This window comes from Pteropus vampyrus, unplaced genomic scaffold (assembly GCF_000151845.1).
Source record: "Pteropus vampyrus isolate Shadow unplaced genomic scaffold, Pvam_2.0 Scaffold3, whole genome shotgun sequence".
Taxonomy (NCBI): Eukaryota; Metazoa; Chordata; class Mammalia; order Chiroptera; family Pteropodidae; genus Pteropus; species Pteropus vampyrus.
Genome location: NW_011888784.1, coordinates 14,834,964 through 14,855,164, shown reverse-complemented (window position 1 = coordinate 14,855,164; position 20,201 = coordinate 14,834,964). Strand labels below are relative to the sequence as shown.

The following is a 20,201-nucleotide window of genomic DNA, read 5'->3' as shown; positions in this document are numbered from 1 at the left end:
TTTCTGTAGTCATTTCACTATAATTAAGAATTATTTAATAAGTCACTAATAGCTCTGCAAGCTAATGAATTTTTTTACAAATATGTGTATTTTGTCTTAGCTCACAAAGGAGACTTTTTCTATGTTTATGCCACCCTGGACTAACATTTTTTAAATAATGAAATGCAAATAAAAGGAGAAATATTTGTAACAAATGAGTTGATATCCTTAGCAAGTTAAAAACTTTCACAAATATAAAAGAAAAATAGTGACCCCTCAGCTTCTAAAATGGGGAAAGCCATTTCTTTGAAGAACCACAGTCAATAAACAAGAGGGAAATATCTTAACCTCAAGGCAACTAACTTAAAACATGACACATCATTTTCACCTATTAAGTAGCCAAAGAAAAATTTAAATACTAAGACTTCATACCACCTAGGTTCCAGTGAAAAAGTTGGAAAACCCCACGTTAGAAGGGCAGAGTCAAGGGTACCCGTGTCCTTGAACTACAGGCACTTAGGCGTCTCTGATCACAAGCTGCTTGACTTTGGACGGTGTCTACGGTGGTGACATGGGGATAACATAGCTATTGCACAGAGCTGTTGTTCGGAAGAGCAATATAAGTGGTTACTTTTTGTTCAGCTTCTTTAGCCACGTGTTAACTTTTGTCAAAGATACTGGAAATACATGAAAATCTGAATACTTTTCTAAGACATTGGCGATGGAAGGAAACCAGAGTGACATGACACCAAGCATGGTGGGTGGCGGTGGGAGAAGGCCAAGGTAAGAGGGGGCTAAGGCGGCGAGCCGTGCCTTCCCGGGAGGGGCGGCCTCTCACAAGTACCCCAGTCTCTCAGCGGTTCCCGGCCTGGGTTTGGAGCTCCGCGGAATCCGCGGCCACAGAGGGCAGGCGGTAGGAAAAGTAGGACCCACGGCGCTGATTGGCTGTCTGTGAACAAGGGGCGGAGCGGACAGAGGCTCAGGAGTAATCGAGAGCGGAAAGCCGTGGGCGTGCACTTCCGGTCTTTGTGGCACGGTGCGGTGGGTCTGCGGCTTGCTTCCTGACCTCTCCTGGGCTTCCCGGTGAGGGACGCGGGCCTCGAGGTGGAGGGAGGGCGGGGAGGGAGCGCGACCCGGGCGGCGGGCGCTGGATGGAAGAGCCCCGCTCCGAACCCCGGGTCGTTTGTTGGGGCAGCGTCTGTGTGCATCCTCGCGACGCAGAAGAGGCCAGCACTCAAGCCTTTGCTTTGCAGCAGAAAGGGCAGTTAGTTCCCCATCCCCCTGATTTCCCATATGCCATAGTTTAACTGGGATATAAATAATAGGCTCGTTGTGGTCAGGCTAGTTAATAAACCATAGATTTGTAGCCTGAATGTTCGGATCTCTAAAGTAAATGGTGGTTATGGTTAATTTTACTCATCTGTCCTCTTAATTCAAGGCAATATTCTCCCACCCTAAAATCAGATCATGTACGATCAGCATCATAAAATTAAAAACATAATTCTTGATGTATTTCACTTTTTTAAAAAGCTTACTTCAATATATTCTAAGCTTTTTGAGAGCTGAGATAGACCTTTCCGTTTCTTTTGTATCTCTGATATCTGACATGTTTTTTGAGCACATGGTAAACACTTGAATACTTATTGGTGAATTCCTCGGTAAACTGACGAGCAAAAACCTTTGTAACCTAATACCTGGCTCACGACGTAGCCCATACTAAGTGCCTCAGTGTTTGTTGAAATTGAGTGAATACCAAAATTGATCAAATGGCAAATATTCAATATTTTTACTTAAATCAACTCATGTTTAATATGCATTTTAAAAAATGTTTTGTTGCTACCTTAAATGAAAGTCAGTATTTGCCATAGGTCACTAAAAATAATTAACATTATTAAATTCTAGCTAGATACTGTCACCCTTGGAAGTCTGAGGCTTATAATTTTATTAAAGAGGGAGTTCTGCAAGATTTACAGACATGTTAAAGACATATTTTTCTCCTTGAATCAGGATTGAAAGAAAAACAAAATTTCACAGTATGTAATTCGTGTTAATATTGCATTCTTTTGCTTCTAAAATAATTTCTTATAGCGTTAATGATGGGAATTCTGAAAAACAGGAGACGCTGAATGACAGGAGTGATTTTTAGTTTGTCACTTGATTATTATTTATTTTAATTAGAGTTTATTACTCAGATGAGTGATGTTTATTACAAGTTCTCAGAGAATTTTTTTCACTGCTAGAAGTTAACAGTGCTTTTATATCCTTCAGGAAAGAAAACATTATTCAAAGAAACTCTGAAGTACAGTACCCAGTTGTAGTGAGCTTTTTGATAAGCTGTTTCAGCCCGGAATGGCTGTGGAATCCACTGCAATTTCAACCCTGGCATCTCGGAATCCTCAGGAACAAGAACTGATACTAGTGAAAGTAGAAGAAAGCCTTTCCTGGGGTCAGAAATTAAAGCAGAATGAGAGTACCCAATCCTGCCAAGAACTGTTTCGCCAGCAATTCAGAAAGTTTTGCTACCAGGAAACACCTGGGCCCCGGGAGGCTCTGGGCCGGCTCCAGGAGCTTTGCTATCAGTGGCTCATGCCAGAGTTGCACACGAAGGAGCAGATCCTGGAGCTGCTGGTGCTGGAGCAGTTCCTGAGCATCCTGCCTGAGGAGCTGCAGATCTGGGTTCAGCAACATAGTCCAAAAAGCGGCGAAGAAGCTGTGACTCTGTTGGAGGATTTAGAGAGGGAATTTGATGATCCAGGGCAGCAGGTGGGAAAAGGATTTACAAACTGGAGCGTGTGGTGTCATCATAACAGTAGGATGAAAGCTTGTCTCTATTGAACCATAACCCTGAAGTGACCACTAGAGCCATACCCGTCTCTATCCTTAAATAGTTCTCTCTTCCTTATCCCCTATCCCTGGAGATCTCTTTGTTGACCTCTGAGATTTTTACTAAGCATTTTCCTAGATTTTCTCACACAGCTAACCATATTTTACTGTTTTCAGGTCCCAGCTAGTCCACAAGGACCAGCAATACCATGGAAGGATTCGACATGTCTTGGAGCATCCCAAGAGTTAAACATCCAACTCCAGCCCTTAAAGACACAGTTGAAACCCTGGGAACCTTGCCTTTCCCCCCAAAGTGGTAAGAAATAAGAACTCATCTGAGAACTATTATCCAGGCTTCTGGTTTTGAGGATACAGAATTAATTGCATTTTACAAATGTGTCACATGTAAGCTTCACCTTTATTCTAGATGAGGATAAACTGAGAGATGCTCACTTTAGCAGCTTTGTATTCAACAGCCCTCACAAATTGCAGTCATGCTACCTGTGTCAGTTTCCCTGTCATTTATTCACTTACTCCATTATATATCTTATTAGGGTACTAATACATGTCTGGTATGATGATAGGCACTGGGCTTCTGTCTTCAAGGAACTTTCCGAACTAGGTGGGGTGGTGCACAAACAAAAAGTATAATAAATATAATAAATTATAGACTAAAAGTAGGCACTAGATACTATGGCGACACATATGAAAGCACCTAACCCAACCTTAGAGGTTCAAGGAATACTATTTAAAGGAAGAGGCATCTAAGCTAAGACTTGAACTATGAATAGGAAAATGCCAGGTAAATAGGTGGGAGGAGGAGTGTCCCAAACTAAAGGGAAAAACTGTTTCTCAACACTTCTGACATCAGATGTGTGGGGTTTTCCTTCACATTAAGCAATTCTGACAGATGCCACAGGTTAATGTTTCAGTCCTACAAGATTGGCCCCCCACTTCCCATGCCATTTGCATGTAATCAGTCCCTAGGTTAGCCACATTTCTGATTTGCTGCAAATTGGCAGTTCCACGACCCCCTCCTCAGGTTTCATATTTGCTATAATGGCGCACAGAACTCAGGGAAACACTGTACTTACTACTATTCATTTATTGTAAAGGGTACAAAAAAATGAACAGCAGTATATAGGGTGAGGTCCAGAAGGGGCCTGAGTACAGGAGCATCTCTTGCTGTGGAGTTTGGGATGTGGTACTAGGATGCATTCACCATCCCAGAAGCTCTCTGAACTCCTTTATGTGAAGTTTTATGGAGATTTCATTATGTGGGCATGATGATTAAATTATTGGCCGTTGGTGATTAGCTGATTCAGTCTCTAGCCCTTCTCCATGGAGATCAGAGCATGGAGCTGAAATTTCTAACCCACTAATCATTTGGTTGGTTCCTTTGGCAATAAGCCTCACTCTCCAAGAGTCAGCTCATTAGCAGAAATCCAGGTATGGATGGTCGGGGCTTATTATAAATAATAAAAGACACTCTTCTTCTGCCACTTAGGAAATTTCAGGAAATAGCGAGGGTTTTAAAAGCTCTATGCCAGGAACTAGGGATGACGGCCAAATATATATATCCTATATTACAATATCACATAAGCAAAGGCCACAGAGTTGTAAAGGTGAGGGATTACATCCCATTCTGGGAATTGCAGATAATTCAATTTAACTTGACTAGAGAATTCATAGGGAAGAGGTGGTGAGGAAAATGGGGTATAGATTGTGAAAACTTGTATGTCATCCTAATTAGTTTGTACTGTGTAGTGGGGTACTGTTGAAGGGTTTTGGACAAGGGAGTAACATGATTAGATATGTTTTAGAATTTAGTTGCAGAGTTGAGAATACATTTGAGGAAGGCAAGAGTAGAACCCTGTTAGAGACTTGTAATCCAGGTGGCCACGGTGAATAGATCAAAATGTATCGAGGTGAAAGGTGGGGAAGACAAAGCTGACTCCTCCTTACTAGCATTTAAATTGCACTGCAATAGCAGTCTTTCAAAGTGGAGCACTTGGAGAGGTATTCCTAATGATATTCAGATTTCAGTTTTGAACAGTTTGGTTATTGGTAGTGCTAGTCATATAAATGGAAAACAAGGAAAAATATATCTAATGATGTGTTTAGTTTGGGACATTTGGGTGCTTGTGAAATATGCACAAGTAATATGCCAAATTAGCATTGGCTTTGAGAGTTTAGAGCTTAACAGAGAGAACTGGGATAGAATTGGGGATCCGATTGGCTTATAATATCTGTATGTTACTCATTGACTCCTATGAGTGTTTGTAGAGTGAGGATACACAAGAGTCCAGAACAATCTGAAAGGAACTCATGTTTGAGTGGCCATGAATCTAAGAAGGAACAGCCACAGAAATCAGGCTAATATAGGTGGAAAAGAATGTTTCTAGAAGGAGGATATCGTCCCTGGTGTCTGCACTACAGAGAAGCCAACTAAGTAAGATCTAGAAATTATCCATTAGATTAAGCAGCTATGAAGTTGATGACCTTGATGAGAGTAGTATGGGGATAGGGGGAGAGGTGCAGCTAAGTCAGAAATCAGATTACAGAGTAGAAATGAGTACAGACAGTCCTTTCGTGAAGCTTTACTCTAATGGAAATGAGGTTGCATGAGGGAGATGTGTAAACAACAAGCTTGATTTTTAAATGATGAGAGATAAGCTTATTTAAATTCTGATAAACAGGACGGAATCAGTGGAGGAAAAGGTTGAAAATAATAGGAAAGGAATAGTAGGTGATTGGTCAATTGAAGTCTCAGAGGAGGCAGGAAAGGATAAACTGCAAAGTGTAGGTGAGGCTTTAGTATTAGAAAGGAGGTCCTTATGACCAGTTATATATGTGGACAGTGACATCTTTCATGGGTAGAAGCATCTGTTTTCTCTCCCATAGAAAGTGAGTATTGAGAGTGACTAGAGAAATAAAACAACTGTTTTTTGCTATTATTTCAGATTGTGAGAACAGTGAATCAGCGACAAAGAAGGATATTTTGGGAGAAAAATCAGGACTTCCCCAGGAACCTTCATCTGGAGGAGTTAGTGAACATGAAAGCAATTTAGAGTGGCAGCAAGGAAGTGCTACAGGGGAGAAATTAGGAAGATCCCCTTCCCAAGGAGACAGTTTTAGTCAAATAATCTTCACACACAAATCTCTAGGAAAGAGAGACCATCATGAGCCTCAAAGAAGCTTGATTCTAAGTACAAACTCTGTAACGTATCAGAAAGTTCCTACAGAAGAGAGACCTTATAGATGTGATGTATGTGGACACAGCTTCAAACAACATTCCTCTCTAACACAACATCAGAGAATCCATACCGGAGAAAAGCCCTATAAATGTAACCAGTGTGGGAAGGCCTTTAGTTTGAGGTCATATCTTATTATTCATCAGAGGATTCATAGTGGTGAGAAAGCATATGAATGTAGTGAATGTGGGAAAGCCTTCAATCAGAGCTCGGCCCTCATTAGACATCGGAAAATTCATACTGGTGAGAAAGCCTGTAAGTGTAATGAATGTGGCAAAGCATTCAGTCAAAGTTCATATCTCATTATCCATCAAAGAATTCACACTGGTGAGAAACCCTATGAGTGTAATGAGTGCGGGAAAACCTTTAGCCAAAGCTCAAAGCTTATTAGACACCAGCGAATTCATACAGGCGAGAGACCCTATGAATGCAATGAATGTGGAAAAGCTTTCAGGCAGAGCTCAGAGCTGATAACCCATCAGAGAATACATAGTGGGGAGAAGCCCTATGAATGTAACGAATGTGGAAAAGCCTTCAGTTTGAGCTCAAACCTCATCAGGCATCAGAGAATTCATAGTGGAGAGGAACCTTATCAGTGTAATGAATGTGGCAAAACGTTCAAAAGGAGCTCAGCCCTTGTTCAACATCAGAGAATCCATTCTGGGGATGAAGCTTATATATGTAATGAATGTGGGAAGGCTTTCAGGCATAGGTCAGTCCTTATGCGCCATCAGAGAGTCCATACTGTAAAGTAACTTGTGAGTACAATGAATATTGTAAATAGTTCAGTCAGGTGTATATCTTTGTTAATCAAAAGGGTTTACTTTGGAGTGATCAAGACTCCTTGAAGGTTGTAAACTACTAGGTCTTAAGTTTAACTTTATGCCGCACTTTCCAGTGCTCATGCAAATTGTTGCTTGAAAGCTTTTCCTGTGACTAGTTTGAATAGCAGATGGAGGAATCCTTGCTTCTATCTTTTTTCTTACCATTAGAAATACTCAGGAAATATGAAAAATGGGACTATACCAATGATACCTCGTTTTCCATGAGAATGCCATGAAGAGGGTACAGCAACCCAGGCTCTGTCACTGCATCTGGTTGTTGGTGTGCCAGGTTTGGGGGATGGTGTGGCTAGTATGAGGGACATTTTGAGAATTATAAGAATTCTACTGACCAAGTAAGAAAGTGACAGGACAGTAAGACAGCTGAGGAGACAGTTTCATCAATGATTTATTGAGCCCAGGGAAGGCCAGAAATGAGACAGAAGAATACAATGTATTCAGCAGTTATTTTTTGAGTGCCTGCTTTGTGTCAGGAGCGAGGGATACAATTTAAGACAATCTCTACAGTTTAATGGACAGGGCAAACAGGCAACGACACTGGTATGATCAGTGCTACGTAACATCAAGAGTACCTGACCTTTGTATGCCAACTATAATTGAAAAAAAAAAATTGTACAATGTAAATATGAGCAACTAATTATTATATTTCAATAAAAAGAGTACTTGACACAACCTTAGGTCAAGGAAGACTTATGAGAAAAATGATAAGAATGCATAGGAGGTAGGTAAGCCAGGGAATAGTATTTCCAGTAGGGAGAACAATAGACAAAGGCCAGGAAGAAAGTCCGGCAGTGGAGAAGTTTCTGTTAATAGACAAAACCTGGAATCCTTGGACCACAGTGTGGCAAGAAGTTTTTGTCTTGATCTGATGTTACCTCGGAAAGAATATGTAGTTTTCTTGCCCAACTTGTACTCTAGGCTAGACCTTCCATGGGGCGGGAGAAGAAGGAAGTCAGAGCTCAGCTAAGAGGTTAAGAGTCTGTTAGAGTTCCAAATTCTCTTTTCCGTACAAAGAACTCCTTTGGTTCTTAAAACTATATCAGAGCTGCTGTCAGCTTCCTCCTGATTCCCACAGCTGGGTCAGAAGCTGCTGTGGTTGCCATACCACTTGTTTCTGGGGCTTACCCCACAGTTCCTAGTGTACTCCCCTGGGTTCAGGTGCTGAAAAACATCCCTCAGTTGTTTAGTCTGTGACTTATTCAGGTACTTGTACATGTTCAGTTTTGTCTCCTATCAGTATTGCATTCACTGCCTTGTGAATTTTGTTAAAGACGGTGCTAAAGGGAAGTGACAACAGAAAGTAACGATCATGGTCCATCCAGAGACTCCCTCTTCTGAGGGACTCGGCAGGAAAAGTATCCCTGGACTGGTGCCGCTCAGTGCAACGTGGAAAGGTGTGTAGGTCAGTCAGCAACAGGAAGACATGTTATTCACAATCCTAGTAGATCAGTTATAACACTTTACCAAAAGTGTAAATCTGGGAATCTAGAAGCTGCATAGGAAAAAGTTTTCATGTGATAAATAGCGAATTATTGCTTCTGTTGGGGCATACATAGATGAGCATGTACTAAACAGGAATGATGAGAGGGCTAAATATCCATGTCTGGAGAGAGAAGGTGAAAAAAAGGGATAGGTTTATTTGGAAAAGATGATAACATGTAACCAAATGGTAAGAGCTAGTCAACTCATTTTCCTCTTTCAGAGAAAAGACCCAAACTGAAAAGAGAAGGACAAACATTAAGAATTGATAAAACATATTACAAAAGGGAGATATTCTATATAAAAGATTTCCTACGTATAGTGATAAGAATCATAATAGGTACTTGTTAGGGCTTTATATATGTGTATTGGTTATTTCTCAGCCCATATCTTACAGATAAGGAAATGAAGCCTTAGGATCATGGCTTACTCAATGTCATATAGCTAAAAAGTAATGAGGTTAAACTTTGACCCCAGGCAGTAGGAATCAGGAACCCTTCTGTGGAGCCACTTACTATACTGTCTCCCCATTGAAAAAGTCCCAACAGAAAAAAATGGTTCTTAAATAGACAAATTACAGAAGAATAAATGTCAATAAACAGTAAGTGTTCAGCCTTACTAAGATTAATGTATGTTAAAGCAAAAGATAGCATTTTTTCCCCTCATAAAACTAACAAAAATTCAGGGAAATTGGGACTCAAATGTTGCCAGTGAGATGTGAATAGATACTATCTCTGGCAATACCAGAAGCCTTAAGCATTGCCTTTTGACTTAAAATTCTACCTGGAAATGTGTGCTTCAGAAATCATGACGGTATACAAAGTCTTAAAAAGCTGTTCAAAGTGATGTTGATTAATGTTACATGACAAAGCATTCAAATCTTAAGTAAAAATATAATATGTACAATATAATTCATGTAAAATATTTATGCAATAAAAATATTGGAAATGTATAGTCAAAGTGCTGTACTGGTTATCTTTGGATGGTAATATAAGCAATTTCGTGTGTGTGTGTGTATGTGTATGTGTGTGTATGTGTGTGTGTGCACGCGCACACACTTTTCTGTGTCTCCAAAATTTTCTTAACAATAAATATCTGAAACTTCTAAAATTAGAGCAGAAAAATTTAAAAGGGATTAGAAGCCCAGGATAATTGCGAAAAATTAAGAGAAGCACATGCTTCCTGTAGCATCTCTGTCCCTTCCAAGGCCTAGGAGGTTAGCTAACTTGTTAACTCTGTTCCTTGACTTCCTCATTGGCAAGTGGCAGACATACCCATCTCAACTAGTGTACAGTCTCTTCTGCAAATATAAGCAATTTGCATGAAGGAGATTTATAGTTGAAAAAAGCAGTAGCCTTGAAATTGGAGACTTTTGTTCTTGATAGTTCCTTCCCATGAATTCTGCAGCTGCAAGCAAATCACCTCACAGTTCTGGACTCTCAGTTTAAAGGGGCTGAAGTAGGTGATCTCTTAAAACTTCAACATTGTGTTTATGAAACGGGGGGGCGCAGGGGGCATTAATACAGGTAGATGTCAAAAGTAATTCTTTTTTCCTTCACTAGCCCTGCTGGAGGAAATGTAATTAGTTCCTTTCCCTTCTGCTCAGGGTCCTCTTGTTTCTCTTGGCATAGAGGCAGTCTGGGGAGTGGGGAGGGGGTGTGTGACAGTGTTCACATTAAATGGATCTTGCACAGATTCACAGATTTTTAAAAAGATAATGTGCAATTTAGACAAGGTGTTTAATATCAGTTTCCTACCACTCCCCTTCTCTGTCATTTCCATAGGCTGCAGTTAACACTGTCCAGCAGAGAAGATTGGAAATCGACCTTGGTCTCTCTGAGCTCCCCTGTGAACTCCTTGCCCCATAAAGTGAATCCTCAGAGCAAGGGGGAGTGCCAGTTAGGAAAACTTCCCATGCAGAAGGAACTGACCTGGAGAGTGTTTCTGCAAAGTTGAGGAACAGTGGGCACTATGATAGGCAGACCCAACTTACACCCACCCACCCCCTGCTTTCTGATGGGCCAGAACCAGACATTGTGGCTACTCAGTAACTTTACCATTGGCAGCTGGCTTGTTAGCTGGCACGATGATCACAGATATAAAGGGTCATGGGGTTTTTTACACAAGCGTTTCTGTTGAGGACCTGCTGGGAGAGGAGGGGAAGGCCATAGCAGTCTTCCAGGCTCTTGCTCCTAAAGGTGGAGAAGTGTCCTGATGCTGGTGGACACAGATATGTGTAAAGGAGCTACCTGTTCTCATTACCATGGTCTTCCCACCACAATGCAGCCCCAGATGTCCTCCCAATTTTGTGACTTCACCTGGTGAACTAGCTTTCAGTTTCTAGGCACTTTTTGGCCCTGGAAATAAAAGCTAAGAATACCAGTTCCCTGACTTCTTCCCACGACTCCCTCCCCCATTCCCCTAGCACATCTCCATTCATGTTATGGCCCCTACTCCTGAATGAATAATTTCAAAGCAAAACTTAAAACTCAGATTTTATTACAATTTGCATTATATTCTAATATTAAACAGTTGAAGTATATACTCAAAGAATAAATGTTAGAATCAATTACAAAAAATTATTTCCCAAACAAGATTTTACCAAAAAATATTAGGGTTGGGGGAAAGAAAACTAATAGAAAGTACTCCAAAATGTTAATGTTTCTATGGATAGTAGGATTTACATTTTCTCATTTTCTATATTATCAACATTGACAATTAATTCACAATCAGGGAAAAACTACTAAGTGATATTAAAAACATGAAATCATCTGATTGTCACTTACAGGAAAAGGGAACTCTATCCATTGGAAAGGTCTCTTTAGACATCTGATTGGCCTCAATGATAATCTCACAATTTATGGACACAAAGACTCTCCCCCACACAATTTCACCTCCCCTCTTACCCACAACAGCTTTGATCACCAAGTCGTCTTCAGAAGTGACAGTATCTGGAAGGAAAATCAAGACATCTTAGAAGAGGAACCAAACTTTCAGGTAGCGACTGCCTTCAGTCATTAATTAAAACTGCTAAAATAAAAACTAGTAGATAAGTGTTTTAAGGAATCTGAGGGGGTAATTCAACAAATACTCATTGTACTCAAGCAGCTTAGCATCTGGAAGTGAGGGGACAGGGAATAAGGAATAGTGAAGCCTGGGAAGGCAGACCTCCCATGCCTGTGTTCTTGTTAGCTCCCCATTTCCTGGGCCCCAGGGTCAAGGGACACAAACACTCCAGTCCTGACTGTCCCTCTACCCTCCAATATGTATTATTTTTTGGTGTAAACACATGACTTTTTTTCATACAATTCACCAGTCTTCCATCACACAAATTCTCCTGAGTACTTCAAAGTCTCTTAGGTCACTCTGGGTCTAGGGTAGGCTACCCAACTCAGTGATCATAAATAGGAAGAGAAGAACCAACACATGCTCTGGCTTCTGATCCAGGGTCTATAAGAACCAACCCCTGCCAGAGAGAAGAGTTTTGATGAAGGAATGTCTCCATATCCTCTCCACGCCACTGTATGTCCTATAACTTTTGCCTATAATGTTCTTCTCCCTCTTGCCTTGATCTGGCTAACTTCTACCCATCTTTTATGTCTCAACTGAGATTTCATCACATCCAGGAAACCCTGCCCTGTATTTTGACAGAATCTTGGATATATCTTACCAAAGCACTTATCACACTTTTCTGTTTAATAAGTATATCCAATTAGCTCTTAACTCTGGGAGTGGCAATGGCCATGTCTTCCCCTGATGGCTGGCACATAGCAGGTGATCAGTAAATAAGTAGACCTCAATCGACCTTAGCAAGAAGCTCAGGGCTGAGGAGAGAGCTGGTGAGGGGGCAGAATAAGCTACCATTCCCAGATGCCACTAAACTGATCCACAGCAAAATTCAACATTTCACAATCACACAATTCAACATTTCAGATAACTGAGTAACTCAGCACATGCCTCCAACTGTCAAGTGCACCAATGCTCTTGCTGGGAAGAGATCCTTGACATTGGAGACTTCACCTCTTAGTCCATCTTATAAGAAGCTCTTTCAGAATCTCTGCCCCAGTCCTGGAGTTACTGCGAAGGTGCCCATTCAACACTTGAACATACACCTTTGTGTACTGAACTGGACTGGAAGGATGAACTCTTCAGGAAACTTCTATCTTCTGTAGAGTCTCATACCAAAGTGAATTCCTTGTATTTCATAATTGTACAACTCTTACTCACAGAGTTAAACTCTAGTGTGAGTTCTCTGATGCTGCATAAGGCCTGACCTATGCCTAAATGTTTTCCTACATTCACTACATTCATAAGGCTTCTCTCCTGTGTGGATTCTCTGGTGCTGGGTGAGGGCTGAGCTCTGATTGAAGGATTTTCCACATTCATTACACTGATAAGGTTTCTCTCCAGTGTGAATTCTTTGATGTTCAATAAGGATAGAGCTTCTACCAAAAGCCTTACCACATTCAATACATTCATAGCCTTTGTCACCAGTGTGAATTTTCTTATGCTGAATAAGGGCTGAGCTCCGGCTGAAAGCTTTCCCACATTCGCCACACTCATAAGGTTTCTCTCCAGTGTGAATTCTCCGATGCCTGATGAGCTCTGAGCTGCCCCTGAAAGCTTTGCCACATTCACAGCATTCATAGGGTTTTTCTCCACTATGAATTCTCTGATGTCTAACAAGGTCTGAGCTCAAGTTAAAGGCTTTGCCACATTCTTTACATGCATAAGGTCTCTCTCCAGTATGAATTCTCTGGTGTCTAATCAGCTTTGAGCTCTGGCAAAAGGCTTTCCCACAGTCAAAACACTCATAGAACTTTCCCGCAGTGTGAATTCTCTGTTGTGCTGTAACATTTGAATTCAGACTGAGACTTCCTTCACTTTCATCACACTCAAGGACATTCTCTTCTGTGGAGATTTTCTTGTTAAACGTTGCCAAACTGAAATGTCTTTTCTGGGAAGGGGGCTGACTCATTTTGTTCTTTGTAGCATTTCCTTTTGGCTTCTTAATGTTTTCCAGACCTCCTAAAGCTTCTTCAACTATCTGTCCTGAAGGAGTTTCCCTAGGGATTCTTCCTGGCGATATCATGGCTGTTGATGCTACACGTTCAATAATTTCTTGCTTTGCTGTCAATACTTTGTTAGCCACCAGCTTTCCACCTAAAAATGTGAATAGAAAATGCAAGTGTCATTTGCTCCCCATGTTCGAAGAAAGGAACCTATTATAAGCAAGAACAGAAAATAAACCAAGTGACATAGGTATTTACCTATTATGAGGAAAAATCTTTAAAACTTGCTTCCCAATCTAGAATTTAGAGAAGTGGCTTAGGATAGTGAAAGGTGGCACACTCAGAGAGTAAGGTAGACACAGAATGGGTGTCATCACTGATGAAGAGGGGTGGTGAAAGAGAAAGACATTAGTTAGAGGAGATGGTGATAAATAGGAGTAGCAGCGAGATCACGAGCTAAGAGACAACCCTGGATTAGAGGAGAGGATGTATTTTTAGGTAATGAGGATAAGAAGTGATAGAAAGTAATTATGATAAAGAAAGATGTCTAAGAGTCTTCGATCAGTAAACAAAAAAGTAGAGCGAAAGGTTCAATTAGAAAATGCTTTTGGGGTTAGAATTGGGCAGAAGTAGGTGGAGAGGAACTAAAACACATGGCAATTGCAGATTCTGGCCAGCTCTCGGTTGATCAAATAATTATGAGCAAAAAGAATAAGGTACGCAGAGCATGAGAAAAGGAATACTGTGGGCTCCTAACTCATTCTGGGGTCAGATGGGAGTCTTACATGTTCACTTTTTTTTATCAAAGAAAAAATGGTCAAAGAAAGTTCATGGAAACAAGAGGCTGATGTGACTTCCTGGAGCCAAACCTTCAGCTCTCATACAACATGCCCCTCTTGTTTCTAGATTTCTAGTAACTCTCAACAGAAGACTACTAGATGATGGCTGAGGTAACCTGATTATTTTGAGGTGGGAAAATCTAAAAAACTGTGAAGTTACTTCCATCTTCCCCAAAGTCCTCTAAACTCACATGCATTTTACAGATCAGGAACTAAGGCTCAGGAGAGGCGACATCACCTATGGAAGGCCACAGAATTTATAACTGGTAGAGTCTGAATTCAAAGAAAGATGCATCAAGGCTTTCAGTTTTCCTGTATGTCATTTGCCTTCCCTATTGGTAGGATGCAGGACTATAGTTGCACTGAAACAAAAAATAATTTTTAAATAATTTTTATTTGGTTTTGGGAAAGGCTTATGTTTTTATATGAAAAAAAATTCTGATACTCTTTGAGTTCACAACAATAAAGTCTCACAGTGATTACCTGACCAAAGCAGATATCTATCTAGCTTTCCTTTTCCTCATTCCTTACCAGAAATTACAGATTTGGACAGAGTACTAAAATTCAAACTGTCTTTGGATAGAAATTTTAATTACTTAAGGCTATGCTTGTTCAAAAAGGGAAATTTTATGAAAAAACATATTAGCATATAATAAAGGCAGGAGAATAATAAGCACCAAATTGGTTAAAGTCAACCTAATGAGAATCTAATGAGAAATTTTCTGAAAGTAGTAAATACGTAAAATTATAAAAAGTATAAATTATAAATGGTATAGAGTGGCAATAAAATTGTGTAGGGACAAAGTTAGAGCTGTGAAAATTAGAACAGCAATGTAACTTATAGGATTTAAAATACCTCTTCAAATTCTGTGACTACAAGAAGTCACTTTATAAGACGAGAGACCAGAGAAAAAGCTTGACCTTAGATGTATAGATCAGGAAAATAAGATTTTTATTTTTTCAACTATATATTTATATTATACAAAAATATTAGAGTAAACAGTTAACTGGAGTAATTCCTAGGAATAACAAATAAAAATTGAAAGTAGAATAAGAAATGATCACTTGAATATTTTAAAATACTGAAATAATCCAAATAACCTAATTAATGTCTTCCAAAAATGAATGTTAATTCATAATCAAGCCTAAAGTCTGGAGGCTGAAGGTGAGGCACAGATTATAGAAAGCACTTTGGAGGAGAAATAAGCTATAGGTTTCTCTCTAGAAGAGCTCTTCTCTATAACATCTCTCCCCAGCATTTTCCTACCTATTTACTGACTTGTATGGTCTAAAATCCTTTTAACTAGGGACATGGTCTTTAACTGCACATTGACAAATATGCTTTAGCCTTAATACTACGTAGATGATGCTCCACTGCCCATCCCACCTCCTTTACCAATATGGTGCCTTCTTCCCCCAGCTGCTGTAAGTGTTGGTTCCCAACTAGCCACAATTGCCCCCTTCTCTGGAGAGTGGCCCTGGCTGATAAGAGCCACCTGGCACAGAAAGTTACTTTCACCTTCACTGTCTCCTTCACCCCCTTCCTCAAGAAGGGACAACTCAGCAATGCAGTTATGCTCCAGGGGGTTCCCCAACCCCATGGATTAGGCTAAGGCTAGATTTACTCCAAACCACATCATTGCTTGATCTTTTCCCTTCCGAACCCTACTTTTCTCCATGACAGGTTTCTCCTGAAGAACATACCCTCAATAAATCACCTGCACTCAAATCTCCATCTCAGGCTCTTCTAGCAAGACCTACTGTTAGGCTAGTGAAGAACCTACAGTAAAATTACAACCAAGGCTGTAAGGTTGTAAAAATGACATGGTAACTTTTATAAGCCTATCAAGGTGGATCCCTACAGTGACTTAAACCTCATGATCTAGGTGAAAGATGCATAATGATCAACGTTAATTCTTCAGAGGTAGGGCTAAAACCCTCAAGACTAAAAACAGACCAACATAATGAGATTTATCAGGAACAGTCAAGGCCTTTCAAGACCACACACTTGGGGATTAGGCATAAATGGAGAATGAGGAAATTTTGCTAAGGCCAAGGAAGGCTGAAAGATGGAATCATTGTTGTCATAAGTGGACAGAGTCAACAACATAATGGCACTGTGAAAGAACAAACAAATAAAAGATACAGTGTGCAACAAATTAGAGTTGGGGAGTGAATCTACCTTGTATTTTAAATTAATCAGATCCTCATTAGAGTATTTTTATCCCTGTACTGCAGGTCAATGTGGAGAAACTGAAGCATATCCAGAGAAATGTGCAAAGACAACGGAAAGATGGAACATAGATGGAATCAGAGGTAGTAAAATGCTTAGTTAAAACAAGGTCAAAGATCACTGTACTCATTACCTTCAGGTACAGGTTATGTGTTATAGAAGCTCTGCTACACAGATAAAAGGAAACAGAATTAAATTAAAGTGGGGAATATTTCACAAGGACATAGAGAAGAACTTTAATGCTGTATTAGTTTGCTAGGGCTGCCATAACAAAATACTACAGACCAGGTGGCTTAAACAACAGAAATTTATTTTCTCACAATTCTGGAGTCTAGAAGTCCAAGATCAAGGTGTTAGCAGGTTGGGTTTCTTCTAAGACCTGTCTCTCCTTGGCTTGCAGATGGCCATCTTCTTGCTGTGTCCTTATATTGGCTGTCCCTTGGTCTATGCTATTTGTGTCCCATTCTCCTCTTCTTATAAGGACACCAGTCATATTGGATTAAGGCTCACCCTAACAATCCCATTTTAATTTACCCCTTTAAAGGCCCTATCTCCAAATACAGTCAGATTCTGAGGTACTGGGTTTTAGGGCTTCAACATATGAATTTGGGGGGACACAGTTCAGCCCATAACAATTATCAATATGAAAAAGCCCAAGAAAGACTTAAGAAATTACAGCAGACTCTCTGTTCCTCAAGACCTCTTTTAAGGAAACAGAAGTAACCCACCCTAAGTAATTTAGACATATACCTGCTTTAAGGCAGAGGACTTAAAGAAATGATTTTTTAAAATTCATTTTACTGTAGCTCCTGCTTTATGCAGAAGATAGCTTACTTGGCTAATGATGCAATGGGGAAGGCTGGGAGGGAGTTTCCCAGGAGGCCTCAGTGTATAGATATGCAGATTCCTTTGGTGAATTGCCAAGGTCTAGGGTCTGGACCTTGACCTTGTCACCTCATCAACCTAATTTTTATCATCATAATGAACACATTTACCTCTCAGGGTGGATTCTCTTTAGCCAAGTTCAGGAAACTGAGCAATAAAATCGGATTGAGAATTAATAAGTAATGTGACCATCACACAGACCAGACTGAACTAATGTATTTTCTTACTATAGCTAAGCCATGGGAAGTTAATAAGATTGCTTAGTGAAGATGAAACCAGAAGGGTAGCTGGATGTCACAAGAGTTTAATGAGAACGAGTTAATAAGCCTGATGTATCTGCCACCTATAGGAATGATTTGCCAATAACAGAATCAAAGTCCTTTTGGTCCTAATCCTTGACATCTGGGCTAGCTATCTGACTCTCAACTTCAACTTTATTGCTTCTCAGCTTCAAATCCACTCTTCAATACCCTGCCTGTGATACTAAAACATTTCTACTGACCAGCTAGCACAACATAAGCTTTAACAATAGAGGGAGGCGGAAGGGTGTTTTATTCCTGGTTCTGGTGTGCTCTGTTTGTTCCTGAAGCACATGGGGCACCCAGAGGTGCTCAACTCCAAATAGTTCAGAGGCTCCATCCCCACTGGTGGCTTCCCAGCAAGTTCTATGTCACAGCATCTCTGCCCAGGGGGTGCCTGACAACCCAGAGGGTAGCTTCTCAGTGAGTTCTGCACAACCACACACACACCCTCTCCCTGCACCCTGTGAATGGCTTCCCTTGGTACCCTGAAGAGCAGCTTCCCAGCCAATTCTACCAGCACAGCACTTCAGTGAACATCCTCATCCAGTGGACCGCAGCCATGCTCTCTGCAACAAGATCTGGATCTCAGCTCTGGCAAGGGAAGGGGAGGATGTGGCACCCTCTTACAGATTTGCTCCTTCCTTAGAGACATCCTATATGTGTTATTCCTGTATTCTTTAGAGTGCTTTTTTACTACTTCGTAATTAATGCCCTAATATTAAGCTTTCCTTGTTCAAGTTACTATGATCCATTATTCATCTCCATCTTAGGGACTGCTTTGCCAGTGGGACCATAATAGTAAAAAACCATAATATTGGTCTTTGGATATTATGGATATAATTAGAGAATTTTATTAGAGACCTTAATTCTTAACCCAAAGTTAGAAATTATATGGAATTTCAGATTCTAAGTAAAGCCAATAGAAGAATATTTTCAGTCAAGGAGGTCTTTCCACAATGCTTAATAACAGGCACAAGGGACTGTCATTAAGAAAATGAATCATGATGCAGACGAGAGCCCTCGCCTCCATGCGAATCCCCAAACGGACTGTGGCTCCTCACCTCTCTCATGGAAAGCCTGGAGCTCCTGAGTCCCACTCTTGCACTGATTCTCCAAGGGCTGGAGCTGGATACTCAGAGACTTCAGTGCTCGCATGGATGTCATTTCCGTCCAGATCATTCCTTGGCTATGAGTTGTGTCCTAGGAGTAACCAAGTACCAGCACTATGATTCAAAGGATATACAAGAGGAAAACCCCTAGAATAATAGGGCAGGGCAGCTGGAGTCAAGAACTCATTCAGGTGATTAGAGAGTAAATAGGACTAAAGGTCCTAGTGACTTGATCCCAGAGGACAAATAATAACCCAAAATACAAAAATTGCATCATTCTTTGATACCCAAGTCAAGGCCACTCACAATGGTTTCCCCATTAACTTACAACAGGTAAAACAAGTAAACAAAAACACCTACTTCTTACCTGTTGCACTGGTTCATCAAGCTCTTTCTCCAGCTCCTCCAGCATAGTCACAGCTTCCTCTCCATTCTCTGGCCGGTGCTTTTGCAGCCAGGCCTGTAGCTCCTCAGGCAGGATGCTCAGGAACTGCTCCAGCACCAGCAGCTCCAGGATCTGCTCTTTGGTGTACATCTCTGGCTTCAACCACTGACGGCAAAGCTCCCGGAGCCGGCTCAGAGCCTCCCGGGGCCCAGTGGAGTCAGAGTAACCAAACTGCCTGAACTGCTGGCGGTAGGTCTCCTGGCTACAGGCATTTCCCTGAAGGTCAAAGCCCTGCCCCCAAACATAATTCTCTTCTTCAGCCTTCACAACCTTCACAAGTCCTTCTTGTTCTTTTGTAGCATGGTAGGCCAAGGCTGTGGCCTTTCCTGACATCCTGGACGGAGATAGTCTGAAAAGGCTGCCCGTTTTAAGGCTGGGAGAGGATGGAGGTCTGTGTCTGAGAGATTCCTTCTGAATTCCAGGTCTTTAGGGAGCTCCTGAGGTAGATACTAATATTACACAGGGGAAAAATGTGCTTAGAATATAGATACAGGTTAAAATGTGCTTAGAATATAGATACAGGTTTTTGAAGATTGGTTGCCAGGGAGTGTAACATTAAAGGAAACTGACTGAAAGGAAGCTTCTATATAAACAATACATTTATAGATGATTCAGTGTTTTTTTCAGGATGTGAAATAGAAAATTTAAGTATCATCAAAATCAATTCAACCTTTAGTAATAATGTTAGGGACAACATTAGGGATAATAAGTAATGCTGATAGATCATGGAAAGCAGGAAAAACACTGTAGTATATTATTACTTCTAAAAAAATATTATTTTATTGAGCACCTACTAGATGCCAAGCACTAGCTGGATAGTTAATAAAAATTTTACATAATTTCCCTAACAATTCTATAAGAACAATCTAATTATGCCCATTTTCTAAATGAGGCAACTGAGAACCATAAGCTGACCAAAGACACACAGGCAATAAGCAGCAGAACTAGGCTCTGCAACCAGAGTATTCAGCTCTATTATGCCATGGAATCTCCCCCAAA

General features: G+C 40.7%; 2 protein-coding genes across 5 annotated transcripts in view; one reads left to right on the top strand and one right to left on the bottom strand.

The window, feature by feature from the left end:
* The first annotated feature begins 981 nt into the window (after window positions 1–981).
* Window positions 982–20,201, top strand: part of LOC105293168 (zinc finger protein 271) — a 42,526-nt gene continuing 23,306 nt past the window's right edge. Inside the window, exons 1-4 of the mRNA XM_011361622.2 lie at window positions 982–1,062; window positions 2,248–2,742; window positions 2,980–3,118; window positions 5,766–6,803. Coding sequence (XP_011359924.2) covers window positions 2,329–2,742; window positions 2,980–3,118; window positions 5,766–6,803 — 1,591 coding nt within the window. The 5' untranslated portion in view covers window positions 982–1,062; window positions 2,248–2,328. The remainder of the gene's footprint in view (window positions 1,063–2,247; window positions 2,743–2,979; window positions 3,119–5,765; window positions 6,804–20,201) is intronic.
* LOC105293128 (zinc finger and SCAN domain-containing protein 30) overlaps window positions 10,860–20,201 on the bottom strand; it is a 13,642-nt gene continuing 4,300 nt past the window's right edge. The window contains exons 2-4 of one of the 4 annotated variants that reach the window (XM_023531643.1): window positions 19,125–19,651; window positions 18,710–18,848; window positions 10,860–11,328 (exon numbers count right to left, since the gene is read on the bottom strand). In XM_023531643.1, coding sequence (XP_023387411.1) covers window positions 11,156–11,328; window positions 18,710–18,848; window positions 19,125–19,535 — 723 coding nt within the window. In that variant the 5' untranslated portion in view covers window positions 19,536–19,651 and the 3' untranslated portion in view covers window positions 10,860–11,155. The other 3 variants (XM_023531657.1, XM_023531648.1, XM_023531651.1) reach the window with 3 other exon arrangements.